General features: G+C 37.3%; 2 protein-coding genes across 4 annotated transcripts in view; one reads left to right on the top strand and one right to left on the bottom strand.

Annotated features, from left to right (window-relative positions):
• Positions 1 to 1708, bottom strand: part of LOC117337824 (ankyrin-3-like) — a 38780-nt gene extending 37072 nt beyond the window's left edge. The window contains exon 1 of one of the 2 annotated variants that reach the window (XM_033898947.1): positions 1586 to 1708. The gene's annotated coding sequence lies outside the window, so the exon portion shown is untranslated. The remainder of the gene's footprint in view (positions 1 to 1585) is intronic. The other variant, XM_033898946.1, reaches the window with a different exon arrangement.
• A 3521-nt stretch (positions 1709 to 5229) lies between these two features.
• Positions 5230 to 13079, top strand: LOC117337989 (ATM interactor-like). Of its 2 annotated transcripts, none has more exons than XM_033899149.1 (4): positions 5230 to 5599; positions 6597 to 6725; positions 9592 to 9824; positions 10434 to 13079. In XM_033899149.1, the coding sequence occupies exons 1-4, from the start codon at positions 5375 to 5377 to the stop codon at positions 12415 to 12417; spliced, it is 2571 nt and encodes an 856-aa protein (XP_033755040.1). In that variant the 5' UTR covers positions 5230 to 5374; the 3' UTR covers positions 12418 to 13079. The 2 variants fall into 2 exon arrangements, with proteins under 2 accessions (XP_033755040.1, XP_033755039.1); XM_033899148.1 differs by lacking the exon at positions 9592 to 9824 and adding an exon at positions 7041 to 7273.
• The last annotated feature ends 1874 nt before the right edge of the window (positions 13080 to 14953 follow it).

Raw genomic sequence — 14953 nt, 5'->3', positions numbered from 1 at the left:
TGGATTAGACTAAATGTCAAATTAATGTTCATGTTCAATTCGTTTTATTTGTAAATCTCAAACAATGCTATACATTATGTATATGGTTATAGTGTGGGGATTCCAACTGCTTTAAAGAAATAATAAAGTCCAGACTCTCTAAAGTCTGAAATATCTCAAGAACTGGGAGTTTTTAGAACATGCATTCATCACTTTATGACTAGTAGAGATTTAGATGAATTACGTTTATTTCCCCTATTGGGCCCCGTCCCTTTGGCCCCCTCGGGGTTCAGAGTCACAATTAATGCAAAATCCGTTCCACTTCCCCTAAGGATGATTCTGACCAAATTGGGTTCAAATCCATTCATAACTTTATGACTAGTAGAGATTTAAAGGAATTACCTCTATTTCCCCTATAGAGCCCCGCCCCTTTGGACCCTCGGGGGTCAAAGTCACCATTTATGCAAAATCTGTTCCCCTCCCCCCAGGATCATAACTTGATGACAAATAGCGATTTAAAGGAATTAACTATATTTCCCCTACGGGGCCCTGCTCCTTGGGACCCTCGGGGTCAGAGCCACCATTTTGACAAAATCTGACCCCCCTTCTCCCAAGGGTGTTTCTGACCAAATTGGGTTCAAATCCATTCATAACTTTATGACTAGTATCGATTTAATTGCCTCTATATTTCCCCTATCGGGCCCGCCCCTTTGGCCCCATGGGGGTCAGAGTCACCATTTATGCAAGATCTGATCCCTTTCCGCCAAGGATGTTTCTGACCAAATTTGGTAAAAATCCAATAAGGGCTTTTTGACTAGTAGCGATTTGAAGCAAATGTCGACGGACGGACGGACGGATGGACGACGGACGCCGCACATGACATAAGCTCACCGGACCTTTGGTCCAGGTGATGGATTTAAACAAAAATTAAACCAGCATCCATGTACATGCAGTTACAGGAGTCAGGCACCTGTGCTATCATATGCAAATTAATTCAATCCATAGCACGTATATATATATAACTATATATATATATTTAAATTATTACAAGCAAAATAACATTCGACTTTGCGTTTAAAAAACCACGTCGTACACATGTACACGTGCCTCACATTACACACTCACACGTGGCGGCTATTTATAGAGCTGATGTCACCCGTGAAATATCCGGGTGCGGTGTAGCTAAGCATTTTAAATCAAAATAGATAAATCAAGCAGATAAATTTATGAATAATCCACCATGCACTTCATGTAAATATACTGTTCTGTATAAACATCACTCTATCCGTGATTCATATTAATAATGTTATCATACAGTATTATACTACCAGTAACGTGAACTCTACAACCATGGCATCTGCTATTAGGTTATTGAGCAAACACGTGAATGAAAACTTAATTACAATGTTTAAAACTTTCCTTATAACACTGTTACACATTGTTTGATTTCTTTTTAAATGTAAATCAGTGATCTACATATGATCATGAGTGACAAATTGTCCGGATCAAGGCTCAATGTTGTCGCTATATTCCACTTTTACACACACAAAAATGCATAATCATAAATGCTAATCATAAATGCTAATAATAAATAAATTATACTTACGTTCTCGTTGAATATGCTGCCGTAAATCCTTCACGTGGAAATGGAAGCGTTATGATAGAGAAGTATTATGCTGACTTTTCCAGGTCACACACTGAGTGGAAATTTTCCATTCATAACAGGGGAGGTTAATTCAATATTTACGCTAGACCACAAGAATGTGTCTGTATGGGTCGTTAACAGACCTCGACTCATGCCATGCTATACTCACTGTTCAGTCTTGCATCTCGGGTGTTGATTCGATAATGTATATCCATGTAATATTCCACGAGGGTAGGTCGTTGTTGATCTTATGTATAGTACAATTACAACATATAAAAATTCCTTACGGTTTGCTTGCATTGCTTATATATCTAGTGCTAGCTTGAACAGTTCTGTATTGAAAAGATACAAAACTGGGATATATCATTTTAGTAAAGCTTGACTTTTGATTTAGCGCGTGCATGCCTAAAAAAAAAAAAAAATAAGGATTTTGACCGCGTAAACGGTAGTATGACCGTAGTTGGCCTGGTAGTTGGCAACGAACATTTCCTATTTAAATAGTTGAGCGCGTTAGCGCTCCATAGGATATGTTCGTTGATTACCGTATACGCAGTCAAAATGAGGTACAATCCTTATATTTACATCAAACAAATCGTTTAATACAGTACGAATTAAAAAATATGGTATGTCGCGACGTTGGTAACTACGACAGTCGAAGTTGCTAAGATAATATATAATTCCAATAAATCTACGTAAACACGCTGTACTTGACAGCAATAGTAATCTGAGACGGAAATTGTGGATTGTGAATTCAGCCATTTGTTGTTGACTAACCTCGTGGATAAGTTAAATATGCGCCAATTTCCGCAATATTCAGTTTGGGGTTTTTTTACGAAAAAGAACCCACTTGACGTTGGCCTTTTGTGCAGAGATCATCGAGTAACAAAAGAAAACGTTAAAAGATATGTTGCGTTGATCAGTCCTTTCAAAATGGCATTGTCTAGTTGACGTTCTGGTAACGTCACAAATAGACGACGTCATAATTATATGTTACCGATTCCTGCGCTTATTAACCGCTGAGCCTGCGTATATGCTAATTTATTCGCAGTCAGAGATTACTTAGATGAAGAAGAAAGATATATGTAATTATTGTCTTGTGTCACTGCATGTGATTTTGCCACAGAACTTTGAAATTTTGCTGCATGAGATTTATGTTTTGAGCACTGCGCAGGAGTTTAGCATGGATTCCCAACTCATATAATGGATCTTGTGTTGGGAATTCGTCCTCGCTGTGGCATGTATGCAATTCTTGTTTCTCGCTATTTTCAAATATGTGATATTTTTGCTTGTGTGTAAGATATGATACGTTAATATAAGAGCTGATGCTGCATTTATAGATTAGTTGATTTACATGTATAATGACAGTAGTAATTGACACTTGCAACAAAGAACATAGTAAACCAATACACACGATATGAGTACCACGATGGATACATGTATATGTAAATATGTCATACAATGTTAAACTGTACGTGTGCTATAATACGCAAAAGTGTCAAACGATACATCAACAAATACTCAAGAGGAAACATTTGACCTTAATTGCAAATTTTGTTTTTGTCATATAATGTGCTTTTCTAATGATTAAACCGAAGTGTAAAATGTTTCATTTAACATTGATGTCAATTATTCAGTCAACATACGGCCGTGCTACATAATGACAGAGACCTATATACTAAATAAAGACAAACAAAAAGGCAAGGAAACTTTGTGTGCAGGCCCGTCTTCCTAAGTTCGAATGACTTCAAAAGTTACCAGATAAGTATATTGGGGAAAATAGGATAACATTATGTAGAATTAAATAAGATTTCTGATCTGATGATAGAAGTTATAGATGTACTTTTTATCTTGTAGATTCGTTATAAGGCAACAGTCAAACAAATGTAATTCAGTCTCCAATAATGCAGATTTAGCAAAGCTTGTAGGCTACTTGGGATATACTAAACCTGCCCCTTGCAATTTCAATGATATGTTCATACAATCTAAAGCCAGAGAAGAGCCTTCTCACTCGGAACACCTCGGCCGATTCTCTACGGTCTACCGTAGAGAATCGGCCGAGGTGTTCCGAGTGGAGCCTTCTTAGATATAACTATTTCTCTGGTAATGCAAGTTATTTATCTTCGCGGTTTATATATATATATATATATATAGATAATCCAATGACATCCGTTAATCACGGTTATAAATGACGTTGTTTTAATTTGTTTGCGTCATTATGTCATCTAGATTTATTGTAGGTCTCAAACAACTATTTCAGCCAATCAGCTGGTGTTTCGCTTGATCCAACTCCCTCAAGAAAATGGTGTCTTCTCACTTAGCCATCATTCTGAATTTTGAGGTATACAGGTAAGGTATTTTGTTGGCCAAGTGAGACTAGGAGTGAAATGTAGAACAATAGGAGATAATTACAGGTAAGGCTATAGACTGCTTCATAAAACTTCAAACTTTAATGATGATGTCATCGTCATCGTCATCTATTTCTATTGCGTTATTTCTTATTTATTTCAACGTACAGCAGAGGGTAAATAATTCAAATCGTTTAGTTTCAGGACTGACATTATATAGAAATTTTTGGTATTATCTCATTCACATCACCTCATCAATGGTATGTAGTTGGAATAGCACAAACTTCTTCACGGCAGCCTTGCTTTACCTCATTAAGAAACGCATCAGCTGCTAATTTGATAGAATTGTATAAGTACTGGTATGCAGGGAATGGATTTCATTTGATTTCGTTTCCAAATTGGTTATTTTGTAAAATATATATATATATATATGTACACACAGATTAAAGTAATAGTGAAACAGTGATTAAAGACAATTGTACTTAATACATCTCTTATTAAAATCACAATTTAAACTTGAAACTTAATAGACCACTTAATAGATACATAATATACATGTATGTAGATTAAATAAAATTGGATATAGTTTAAGTATTTACCGCAAACATCTAAGCTTTATTATAAATAGCCTAAATAAATTCATTCAAATCTTTATTATATAAGTCATATTCAACTTGACTTTTTCATATTTTCTTTCATGAAAAGTAAGAACAGACTATAGCTGAAACTCACTCAGGTGTAAAGTTTGACATGTTGGCCAGGTAATACAGGTAAATTTCAAATGTTGGCTAAGTGAGAATGAACCAAGAAAATGTGTTTCTTAGGTTTGTACAGTAGCCATTCCCTGAGTGAATAACACACGAAGTGGGTACTTTCTATATACGACAATATAGAGTAGGGTCTTGAGATTTTCAAAATCTGATATATATATTCCTAGTATGAATAGAAAGATGTAGGATTCCAGGTGTAAAAAGGCGGGAATGTCCCAGGTGGGGGTTCCTCTGTTCACTGTAAATATCAGGGTTACTGTCTTCCAAGTACTGAAGTGCTCTTATATGATATCAAATCTATCCAATAACATCATTTTTCTGGAAGGGAAATCTTCAAACTTTAATTTGATATAAATTTCACAACATTTTAACGCCAAATAAGCTATTTAGGGGATGGAGTCATTGGTGATAACATATAGTGAAATAATTAGTTGTGTGAGACCTGTAGCCGATCCTAAGGGGAGATAGCTTTGTTAGTAACTTCCGCTTCCGCTTTTAACTGGCCAAAACAAATTTGGTAGCTGAATGGGTTTACTGTCTTAGTATGACACGCGAGTGTTGAACATTACACGTTTTCGCTACATAGATCATGAAAATCATAGTCTCTAAGGGATGACACCAGTAAAAGTGTCAGGATGGCGGCTGAGACTGTTCATGATACCAATCAAGACCTGAGTGAACCAACCAAACTTGCAATGACGCTTGATGAGAGTAGGGGTGTCTGGATCGTATGTCCTCCTGAAGGAGCATTCGGAGATGTCCAGTGTAATGTACCCTGTCCCATAGAGAACTGTGGTCAGATCCTACCTACTACCAGCTGTCTGCGTATGCACATCCGGAAAACACATGGGATTGAACAGGTTGAAATCATAGTTAATGCCCAATGTAATGAATATTCAATATTTTTCTGAGATTAGTCAACGCGTGGTCCTCAGATGAATGATAATGTTTACACGATTTTTTAGGATAAAGGACAAACTCAAATGGTTGAGTGAAATTGTCTCTGGGAGTTGGCATATTGGAGATTAAACCCAACATTTTTTATTTTGTTTTTAAAAGATAAAACAACACGAATTTAAGGTAGTTTGTAGCTACTAGCTAGCTAGGACGAACTTGAATGAGTCTGGATCCTGTACTAGAAATGCTGGTAATGGGTTCTAATCAATGACGGTACAAGGGATATCGATGAAAGAAATTAAGAAAGATTTTTGTTAGAGAATATATTTGATTATGACTGTGCCTCTTGTTCTATCACTTGATGTCATGTATAGAGTTGGATCAGTAGCCACCCTACATGTATGTTGTCATATATGTGTAGGCTGTGTGTGTCCGGCATACCAGTAGGTTCAACAGGTAATGCCATCTCATCCTATACAATGACAACTGCTAGCAGTTTATTTATTTTGTTCAACCCACTTAATTGTTGACGGCACATATACAGGGATTTGAAATTCTGATCACATTGAAATGAGATTTAGTCGTTTATAGTAATGATACCCTAATTATTAATACATTTAATTGAGATAAAGTTGTTTATAGTAATAATACCCAAATTGTTAATATGAAATATACCCCAATTCAGTTTCCTGTCAGAATTTCAAACACAAGTGATAACAGATCTTAACAAGCATCCCTAGGTCTGTCTACAATTTTGAAAGTGGTCTGTAGTAATTACTACATACATGTATATATACATGTTTATTTTCTTGTATTACCACTGACATATTGAGAAATCCCCATTTCTTTCGTTTATATATAACAATATCCATTCCCTACTATATTCAAAAGCACACTAATGCTTTCATTTTGCTGCACAAATGGTGACAGTAGCAAGGTTTCATTGTTTCTGTTGTGCAGAAAAGCAGTTCCACAAAAAATGGAGGCAAGAATGCTGACTTTCCTACAGAGTATCACTGCCCAATGACTTCATGCCCGTATAACATTTCCTCACCAAGACACTTTTCCTCCATGAAGCTGCTCAGACAGGTAAAGTCATGCTTTGTTATGCTAAATCTTAGACGATACTTCATTGTACATTGTACCAGTGTTGTTTGTATATCATGCAATTGGGTCTTTTGAAAGATCATAATATAAATTGTCCAATATAGCATGTACTAGTACTGGCTGGGATTAATGTGATCAATTTTGTAGATTGATGTCATCTTCTCTTATAGTACTGTACTACATATTTTTAGTGCATAAAAGAGCAGGTCACTTTTAAAATTTTGAAGAAAAATTGACTTTACCAAAGACAACAGAATTGCTTATGCATGAATTTATGAAATTATTTCCTGTTTACAGCACTTCAATAAGGTCCATGCCGAGAAAAAGTACAAGTGTGGCAAATGTGATGCTGCGTTTGGCTTGAACAGAGATAAAGAGCGCCATGAGGTCAGATGTGGCATCGTCTACAAGTGTGGGACCTGTCAATGTCCTTACACCACACGTGAAGCGATGCTCACACACTGTCAAAGGAAGTCACATGACATACCAGCTGAGATTATCAAGGCAAGAGAGGACCACTTAGCAGCACAGTAAGTATGATATCATATTTGCATTTACATAAACATGTAAGACATATATGTGAAGTAGTTTTTAGGTTAATACATACTTCTGAAAAATGGTACTTACCTGGTGTACTTTCCTTTGCGTCTTATATTATGTTTAAATACAGCTTTTCTGTTGTCGTTCATTAGTGAGCTTATGTCATGGCGTAGCGTCCGTCGTCCGTCAACATTTGCTTCAAATCACTACAAGTCAAAAAGCTCTAATTGGATTTTATCCGAATTCGGCCAGAGAAATCCTTGGCAGAAGGGGATCAGATTTTGCATAAATGGTGACTCTGGCCCCTAAGGGGCCAGAGTGGTGGGGCCCAATAGGGGAAATTGAGGCAAGCCCTTTAAATCGCTACAAGTCATAAAGTTATGAATGAATTTGAACCCAATTTAGTCAGGACCATCCTTGGGGGAAGCGGAACAGATTTTGGATAAATTGTGACTCTGACCCCGGAGGGGCAAATGGGGCGGGGCCCAGTAGGGGAAATTGAGGTAATGCCTTTAAATCGCTAATTGTCATAAAGTTATGAATGGATTTAATCAGGAACATCCTTGGGGGAAGGGGAACAGATTTTTCATAAATGGTGACTCTGACCCCCAAGGGGCCAAAGGGGCGGGGCCCAATAGGGGAAAAGAGGTAATTCCTTTAAATCACTACTAGTCATAAGTTATGAATGGATTTGAACTTAATTTGGTCAGAAACATCCTTGGCAGAAGGGGATAAGATTTTGCATAAATGGTGACTCTGATCCCCAAGGGGCCAAAGGGGCGGGGCCCAATAGGGTAAATAGAGGTAATGCCTTTAAATCGCTCATTGTCATAAAGTTATGAATGGATTTGATCAGGAAGATCCTTGGGGGAAGGGGAACAGATTTTGCATAAATGGTGACTCTGACCCCCAAGGGGCCAAAGGGGCAGGGCCCAATAGGGGAAAAGAGGTAATTCCTTTAAATCACTACTAGTCATAAGTTATGAATGGATTTGAACTTAATTTGGTCAGAAACATCCTTGGCAGAAGGGGATAAGATTTTGCATAAATGGTGACTCTGACCCCCAAGGGGCCAAATGGGCGGGGCCCAATAGGGTAAATAGAGGTAATGCCTTTAAATCGCTAATTGTCATAAAGTTATGAATGGATTTGATCAGAAACATCCTTGGGGGAAGGGGAACAGATTTTGCATAAATGGTGACTCTGACCCCCTAGGGGCCAAAGGGGCGGGGCCCAATAGGGGAAAAAGAGGTAATTCCTTTAAATCGCTACTTGTCATAAAGTTATGAATGGATTTGAACCCAATTTAGTCAAAAAAACATCCTTGGGGGAAGGGGAACAGATTTGCATCAATGGTGACTCTGACCCCTGAGGGGCTGAAGGGGCGGGGCCCAATAGGGGAAATAGAGGTAATGCCTTTAAATCGCTACTAGTCATAAGTTATGAATGGATTTGAATTCTCAGACAGGTAACAGTGTTTTTTTCAGGTAATTTTTTCAACAGCCTATGCCTTTTCAATTGGGAAAATAATTGCGGTGTTTGGTGAATTTGGGAAAATAGCAAATAATGACAAAATACTTAAATAAGTCAAAACACTTCATTTATTGGCTTTTCTAGTCTGCTTCATGATATGAAGAGTCAGTAGCAAGCCTCCTGGGTTATTACTTACACTACAAAACAAACGAAGTTTTCTTGTTTTCATCTTGGTGTTTGTCTACGGACTCTCTTATACCGTTTATACGACTAATTGAGGCCAACTTGCCTATCGCAGAAGTAAATTTGTCAATCTACTGTTCATGTGTATGATGATCAACTATCGTACCATAATATTCACATATTGTAGGAATGAAATACAATACAGATAACCAGATAGAAATTCAATACAATTTTTTTTTTAAATTGGGAAAAATGATGTTTCAAAATTGGGAAAATACAACTTTTTTTGGCAAGGGGAAACAGCCTTAAGTCGGCTGTAGATCTGGCCAAAAAAAATCACTGGGTAAAGTCATGCTTTGTTATGCTAAATCTTAGACGATACTTCATTGTACATTTACCAGTGTTGTTTGTATATCATGCAATTGGGTATTTTGAAAGATCATAATATAAATTGTCCAATATAGCATGTACTAGTACTGGCTGGGATTAATGTGATCAATTTTGTAGATTGATGTCCTCTTCTCTTATAGTACTACATATTTTTAGTGCATAAAAGAGCAGGTCACTTTTAAAATTTTTAAGAAAAATTGACTTTACCAAAGACAACAGAATTGCTTATGCATGAATTTATGAAATTATTTCCTGTTTACAGCACTTCAATAAGGTCCATGCCGAGAAAAAATACAAGTGTGGCAAATGTGATGCTGCGTTTGGCTTGAACAGAGATAAAGAGCGCCATGAGGTCAGATGTGGCATCGTCTACAAGTGTGGGACCTGTCAATGTCCTTACACCACACGTGAAGCGATGCTCACACACTGTCAACGGAAGTCACATGACATACCAGCTGAGATTATCAAGGCAAGAGAGGACCACTTAGCAGCACAGTAAGTATGATGTCATATTGGCATTTACATAAACATGTAAGACATATTCGAAATAGTTTCAGGTTAATATATACGTAGTAAAAAATGGTACTTACCTGGTATACCCTCCTTTGCATCTTATATTATGTTTAAGTACAGCTTTTCTGTTGTCGTTCATTTTAATTAAGCTTTGGGTATTCTCTTTACTTTTGAATTAAGCCTTTTAAAACTTTTTGGGGCTTCTAAGGTTAAGTACAACTAATTCTCTGCAGCACAGTAGCCTGCCACAGTACTCTTTTATTTTATCCCCTTCAGTTATTGACTCATGTCTTCCAGTCCAAGTTAGACGTATAGTAGTTGTATATCATCAAGAAGTGTAATAAAAGATATGAATTAAATTTTGTTTGTATAAATGATTATTTAATGCTAAACAATAAACATTTTACACACTAGGACCTTGAGTACAAAGTTAATCAAAACTTATTGAATTAAGTACTAGTGTGTTGAAAATGCCAGTAATTCACATTATTGCTAATATGAAATTATTCAAGTTGATACCAACCAATTGTATTGATCAGCTATATTATTGGCTAACAAATGGTGAAGCAAATTTCTATCTTATCTTTACAGAAAAGCAAAGAAGTTAAAAAAACGACAGTTGGAGAATCAACTGCCAAATATGAATCCTTTCGGAGGACAACCGCCTCCTAAAGTCATCCTGGTCAACATCCAACCGGCACCAGGTCTCCCAACCAAACCTTCAGCACTTGGCAAAGTTACACACCACAAACCCATTCTGTGTAAGCCCACTCCAAACATTAACCTGATCCCATTAACAACTGTCACTGTGACTCTTGACAATGTCAAGGTAAACCAGGAGAAAGTAAAGGAAAAACATAATGTTGACATTCAGAACATTTCACAAGGCAGTATAGATAATTCTGGTGATGGGCAGAGTAATGAGAATAGTGATGCAAACAGTAGTCAGACCCAGATAGCCAACACACAGACTCAAGCTCTGGTAATGGAGACTGGCATGCAGACCAATGTTACAATTCCGCACCGGAAGACAATGGATAATCAGCGCAATGCTGCACAGACACAGACAACAGGTGATCTCATATTACAGGCTGCAATGGCAACTGCAAATATTCCAATTCATAAGTTGTCTGTTGGGACACAGATGACCCCAAGGTCAAAGGTCAGGGCTCTTCAAAAAGGCAGTGTATGTTCCATTGAAACACAGACAGTGAACGATCAGGCAACTGCAAGAAAACGGCGACGGCGTAAAGGACCAATCCTAGGGGCACCTTTGAGAATAGACTCAACTTCCCAGACATCAGCAGGCAGGCCCTTTACCTTTGTTACCATGACAAATGACTCAACATGTCAGGTCGAGAGTGTCGGCATGATGAGCACGTGTGTACAGACAAACAGAATGGTAGATAATATATGTCAGACTCTGGCAACGCCCCTACAAGATGTCTGCCATGAGGATTTATTGCAGTACTCATCAGCTGCACAACAAATCAAAATGGGTAAAAACAAAAATGCTTCAAAGAACAGAAATCAGTTTATATCTTCCAAATCAGTGGCATCTATGATCACAGATGTTGGAACGAGTGATTCAAGTAGACATCATGCCAATCAGGCTTATTCCAAACGACCGAGAGCTACAGGTAACCAACAAAGGAAAACAGCCTCTACAGGGACAAATTGTTTGGCCATGACAGTACCACATCAACATTGTAGTGATATGACTGCTACTTCAGAAGTAAGTCCGAGAATCCCATTGAATACAGGCAGTATTATGAGCCAGGGTACTTCCACAGATCTGGACCTAGGAGATGAGTTCCAGAACTTTCTAATTTCAACATGTAGAGATATATCGGTTGGAACAGATGTTGATGAGATGCAATCTTCCACTGATAGTGACCTAGTTTATACAAAACGCTTGCCTTCATCAACTTTCAGTGACTTTGTAGAGGCTTCAACCCAAGTTATGGATACCATCAATAAAACATCAGTTTCAACAGAATTTAACATTACATCAACAAATGTGTTTTGTGGACAGAGTGAAAAGGGTCAGGATGTCGGTTCAATGACCTCTGACCTTCAGCAGAACATCAGTGATTTTGTCTCTCTGACCGACTCACAAGTGCAGACTCTGACCTCAGCATCAGATCTGGACTCGCTGTTACGGTCAACTCAGACCAATACTGAGGCTCCCGAAACACTCATGGACATGCACACCCAGACCATCAATGACTTTGATGTGTTTGACTTGTTGATGAACAATATGGAGACCCAAACTACTGATGACCTTGACTTGGACAATTTCAGCTTCACTGACATACAGACGCAGACCATGTTTGATCTCCAACCAGTAGAAGATCCGCTGTTGATAGTTGGGGAAGACACACAGTCCTCAGCCACACAAACCACTACGGGTACACCAAACCAAAGCGAGGCTACCCAAACCCCCCAACTGGGCTCTGCATGTCTCACTGACACACAGACACAAACTCCACTCCCAGGTCTCTTCTCCTTGACCAATACTCACACACAGACTACCCTGGATGATCTGGCTAACATCTTTGCCCAGTTTGATTAAATGAGGCTAGAATCTTTTTATATATCATAAATTTTGCTATTGGCTTTTGATTTTGATTTTGAGTACATGTATTTTGAGTTATTGTTATATATATATATATATTTATAACCAGGAAAGCTCATCAAATACATGTACACATTTGAAAATATGAATTTTACATTTTACTTCTGTTCTTCCCCAAAAATATACATTAGAATAATACTTGCCAGATAGTTATGGTATATGCATACCCTAAATATGTGAACAGTGGTTTGAACTAGAAGTCTAATTTTACAATGATCATTATGATGTGCCATATTTCAAGTTTACAATCTTACAGAGGTTGTTTCTGTATCAGTTAAATAGAATCTCCTAATTGACAGAAGTAATTCCATTCCTATGTAACAAGTGGCTATACATAAGCAGTATATAAGTGAACTGAAAACGTTTTTACTTTAATGTAGCTGATACAAGTATTGAGTTCAAATTAAGTATTACTTGTACCTTGCATGCAGCTTAAAAGTTTTCCAAAACTAGAGCTTGCAAAACTCGCCAACATTTCAGAGTTATGTCCCTTTGTATCCATACTTTTTTTAGGTAACCTGAGACAAAGTCTCAAGTGACCTATTCTAATCGCCTTTTGTCCTTTGTCGTCCATCGTCCGTCAGTAAACAATTTACATTTTTAACTTCTTCTCCAAAACCGCCGAACCAAATTGAATGAAATTTGACAGGAAGCTTCCATGGCCAAAGGTCAACCAAAATTGTGAATTATATGGTCCCAACCCCCCAGGGGCCTGAAGGCGAGGCCAATAAGGGTCAAATTGACTAAAAATTTCAAAAATCTTCTTCTCAACTTCCAGGTATGTAGAATCAAATACTCTTCACAGATAGAAAAGTCTTAAGGTGCTTTACCAAAATTGTGAATTTCATGACCCTGGGGTCTCGCGTTTGCCCCTGGGGAGGGGGTAAACTTTACTATAGTTTATATAGGAAAATCACATTTTTGATTATCATTTGTTTCATTTCCCTTGGAATTCATTCTAACTTAGTTTATATTATCAGCATGGGATGACAGTTTAATGGTATGGACATGTTGGCCTTGACCGACCCCCAGGGGCTGATGGGTGGGGCCAAAAAGGGTCAAATTGACTAAAATTTCAAAAATCTTCTGCTCAACTTCCAGATGTGGTAGAATCAAATACTCTTCATAGATAGAAAGGTCTTAAGGTGCTTTACCAAAATTGTGAGTTTCATGACCCTGGGATCTCATGTTTGCCCCTGGGGAGGGGGCCAACTTTACTATAGTTCATATAGGAAATCACATTTTTGACTATCATTTGTTTCATTTCTATTGGAATTCATTCTAACTTGGTTAATATTATCAGCATGGGATGACAGTTTGTTAGTATGCACATGTTGGCCCTGACTGACCCCAAGGGGCTGATGGGCGGGGCCAAAAACGGGTCAAATTAGCTGAAAATTCAGAAATCTTCATCTCAAGACCCATATAAGATAGAATCAATTACTTTTGATAGATGGAAGGGTCTGAAGGTGCCTTAATAAAACTTTTGTGGCCCTTGGGTCTCATATTTGCCCCTTTGGAGGAGGTACCCTTTTCTGTTGTTTATATAAGGAAATCACATTTTTGACTATCATTTGTGTCATTTCTATTGAAATTAGCACTTTTGGAAGGCAGTTTGCTGGCATGTAGTTATTGGCCCCCAGGGACTGGTGGGCAGGGGTCAAAAATAGTCAAATTTGCAGAAATATTTCAAAACTCAGGTGACCGTTAAGGCCCATGAGCCTCTTATTTTTATTAAGTTTAGTTGCAATATTAGTCAAAAGTAGTTGATTGGTCTCAAGTTTGGGTTCTATTGGCATAAACTATATGTTTCTTAATTCAGTTTAGAACCTCTAAAATTCTAAAAATGCACTGGATGTTTCTATATGGTTAGGACTCGATTTACATACACATGTATTCCATTAAAGTATCAGTATACTTTACATCTTGACCTCATTGTTCGCTTTCATCTCATGTTTGTTTTGTATATTTTGTTCCAAGCTATATACCACCTATCTTTGTGCTAACATGTGTAACTTTTCCATCCAACAATAAACTCATCTAGCTCTAGCATTATCAAAAAAGACCATTTTACATCCGTTACAGAAATAAAAGAAAATTCAAATTCATAAATTGTGCCAGAACAAGATGTTTTATTTCATTTGATACATTTTACAATCTTGTTTTTATGTGAAATGCCTCTTTTCAAAACCAATATGCAGGCCTTGGCCAGTGATCTGATCCTATTTAATGGTCAATATAATGATTTATAAGTTGATAGGAACAAACATCATCCTTCTCTGATCGTAGATGTAGAAATGCTCTTCTTGTTACATGTATTTATTAGTATATAATTGTTCATTTTGTTAAATATGATTATGATATTATCAATACTATCAGGACATTTTCTAGACAAGATTACATATTAATTAAATTATTGTACATTGTGATAGTCATCCTTTTGTTCAACTTTACTTTTTAAATTGTATTATTA

The sequence above is a fragment of the Pecten maximus genome, chromosome 11 (assembly GCF_902652985.1).
Source record: "Pecten maximus chromosome 11, xPecMax1.1, whole genome shotgun sequence".
Lineage (NCBI taxonomy): Eukaryota > Metazoa > Mollusca > Bivalvia > Pectinida > Pectinidae > Pecten > Pecten maximus.
Note: the sequence above shows the minus strand (reverse complement) of the source record. Positions and strands in the feature narration are given on the sequence as shown.

Excerpts from the sequence above, each read along its gene's own strand:
- LOC117337989 (XM_033899149.1), top strand. The coding sequence starts at position 5,375 with ATGGCGGCTGAGACTGTTCATGATACCAATCAAGACCTGAGTGAACCA. Across the intron at positions 5,600-6,596 it reads AAACACATGGGATTGAACAG|AAAAGCAGTTCCACAAAAAA; the intron begins GTTGAAATCATA and ends TCTGTTGTGCAG. Across the intron at positions 9,825-10,433 it reads GAGGACCACTTAGCAGCACA|AAAAGCAAAGAAGTTAAAAA; the intron begins GTAAGTATGATG and ends TTATCTTTACAG.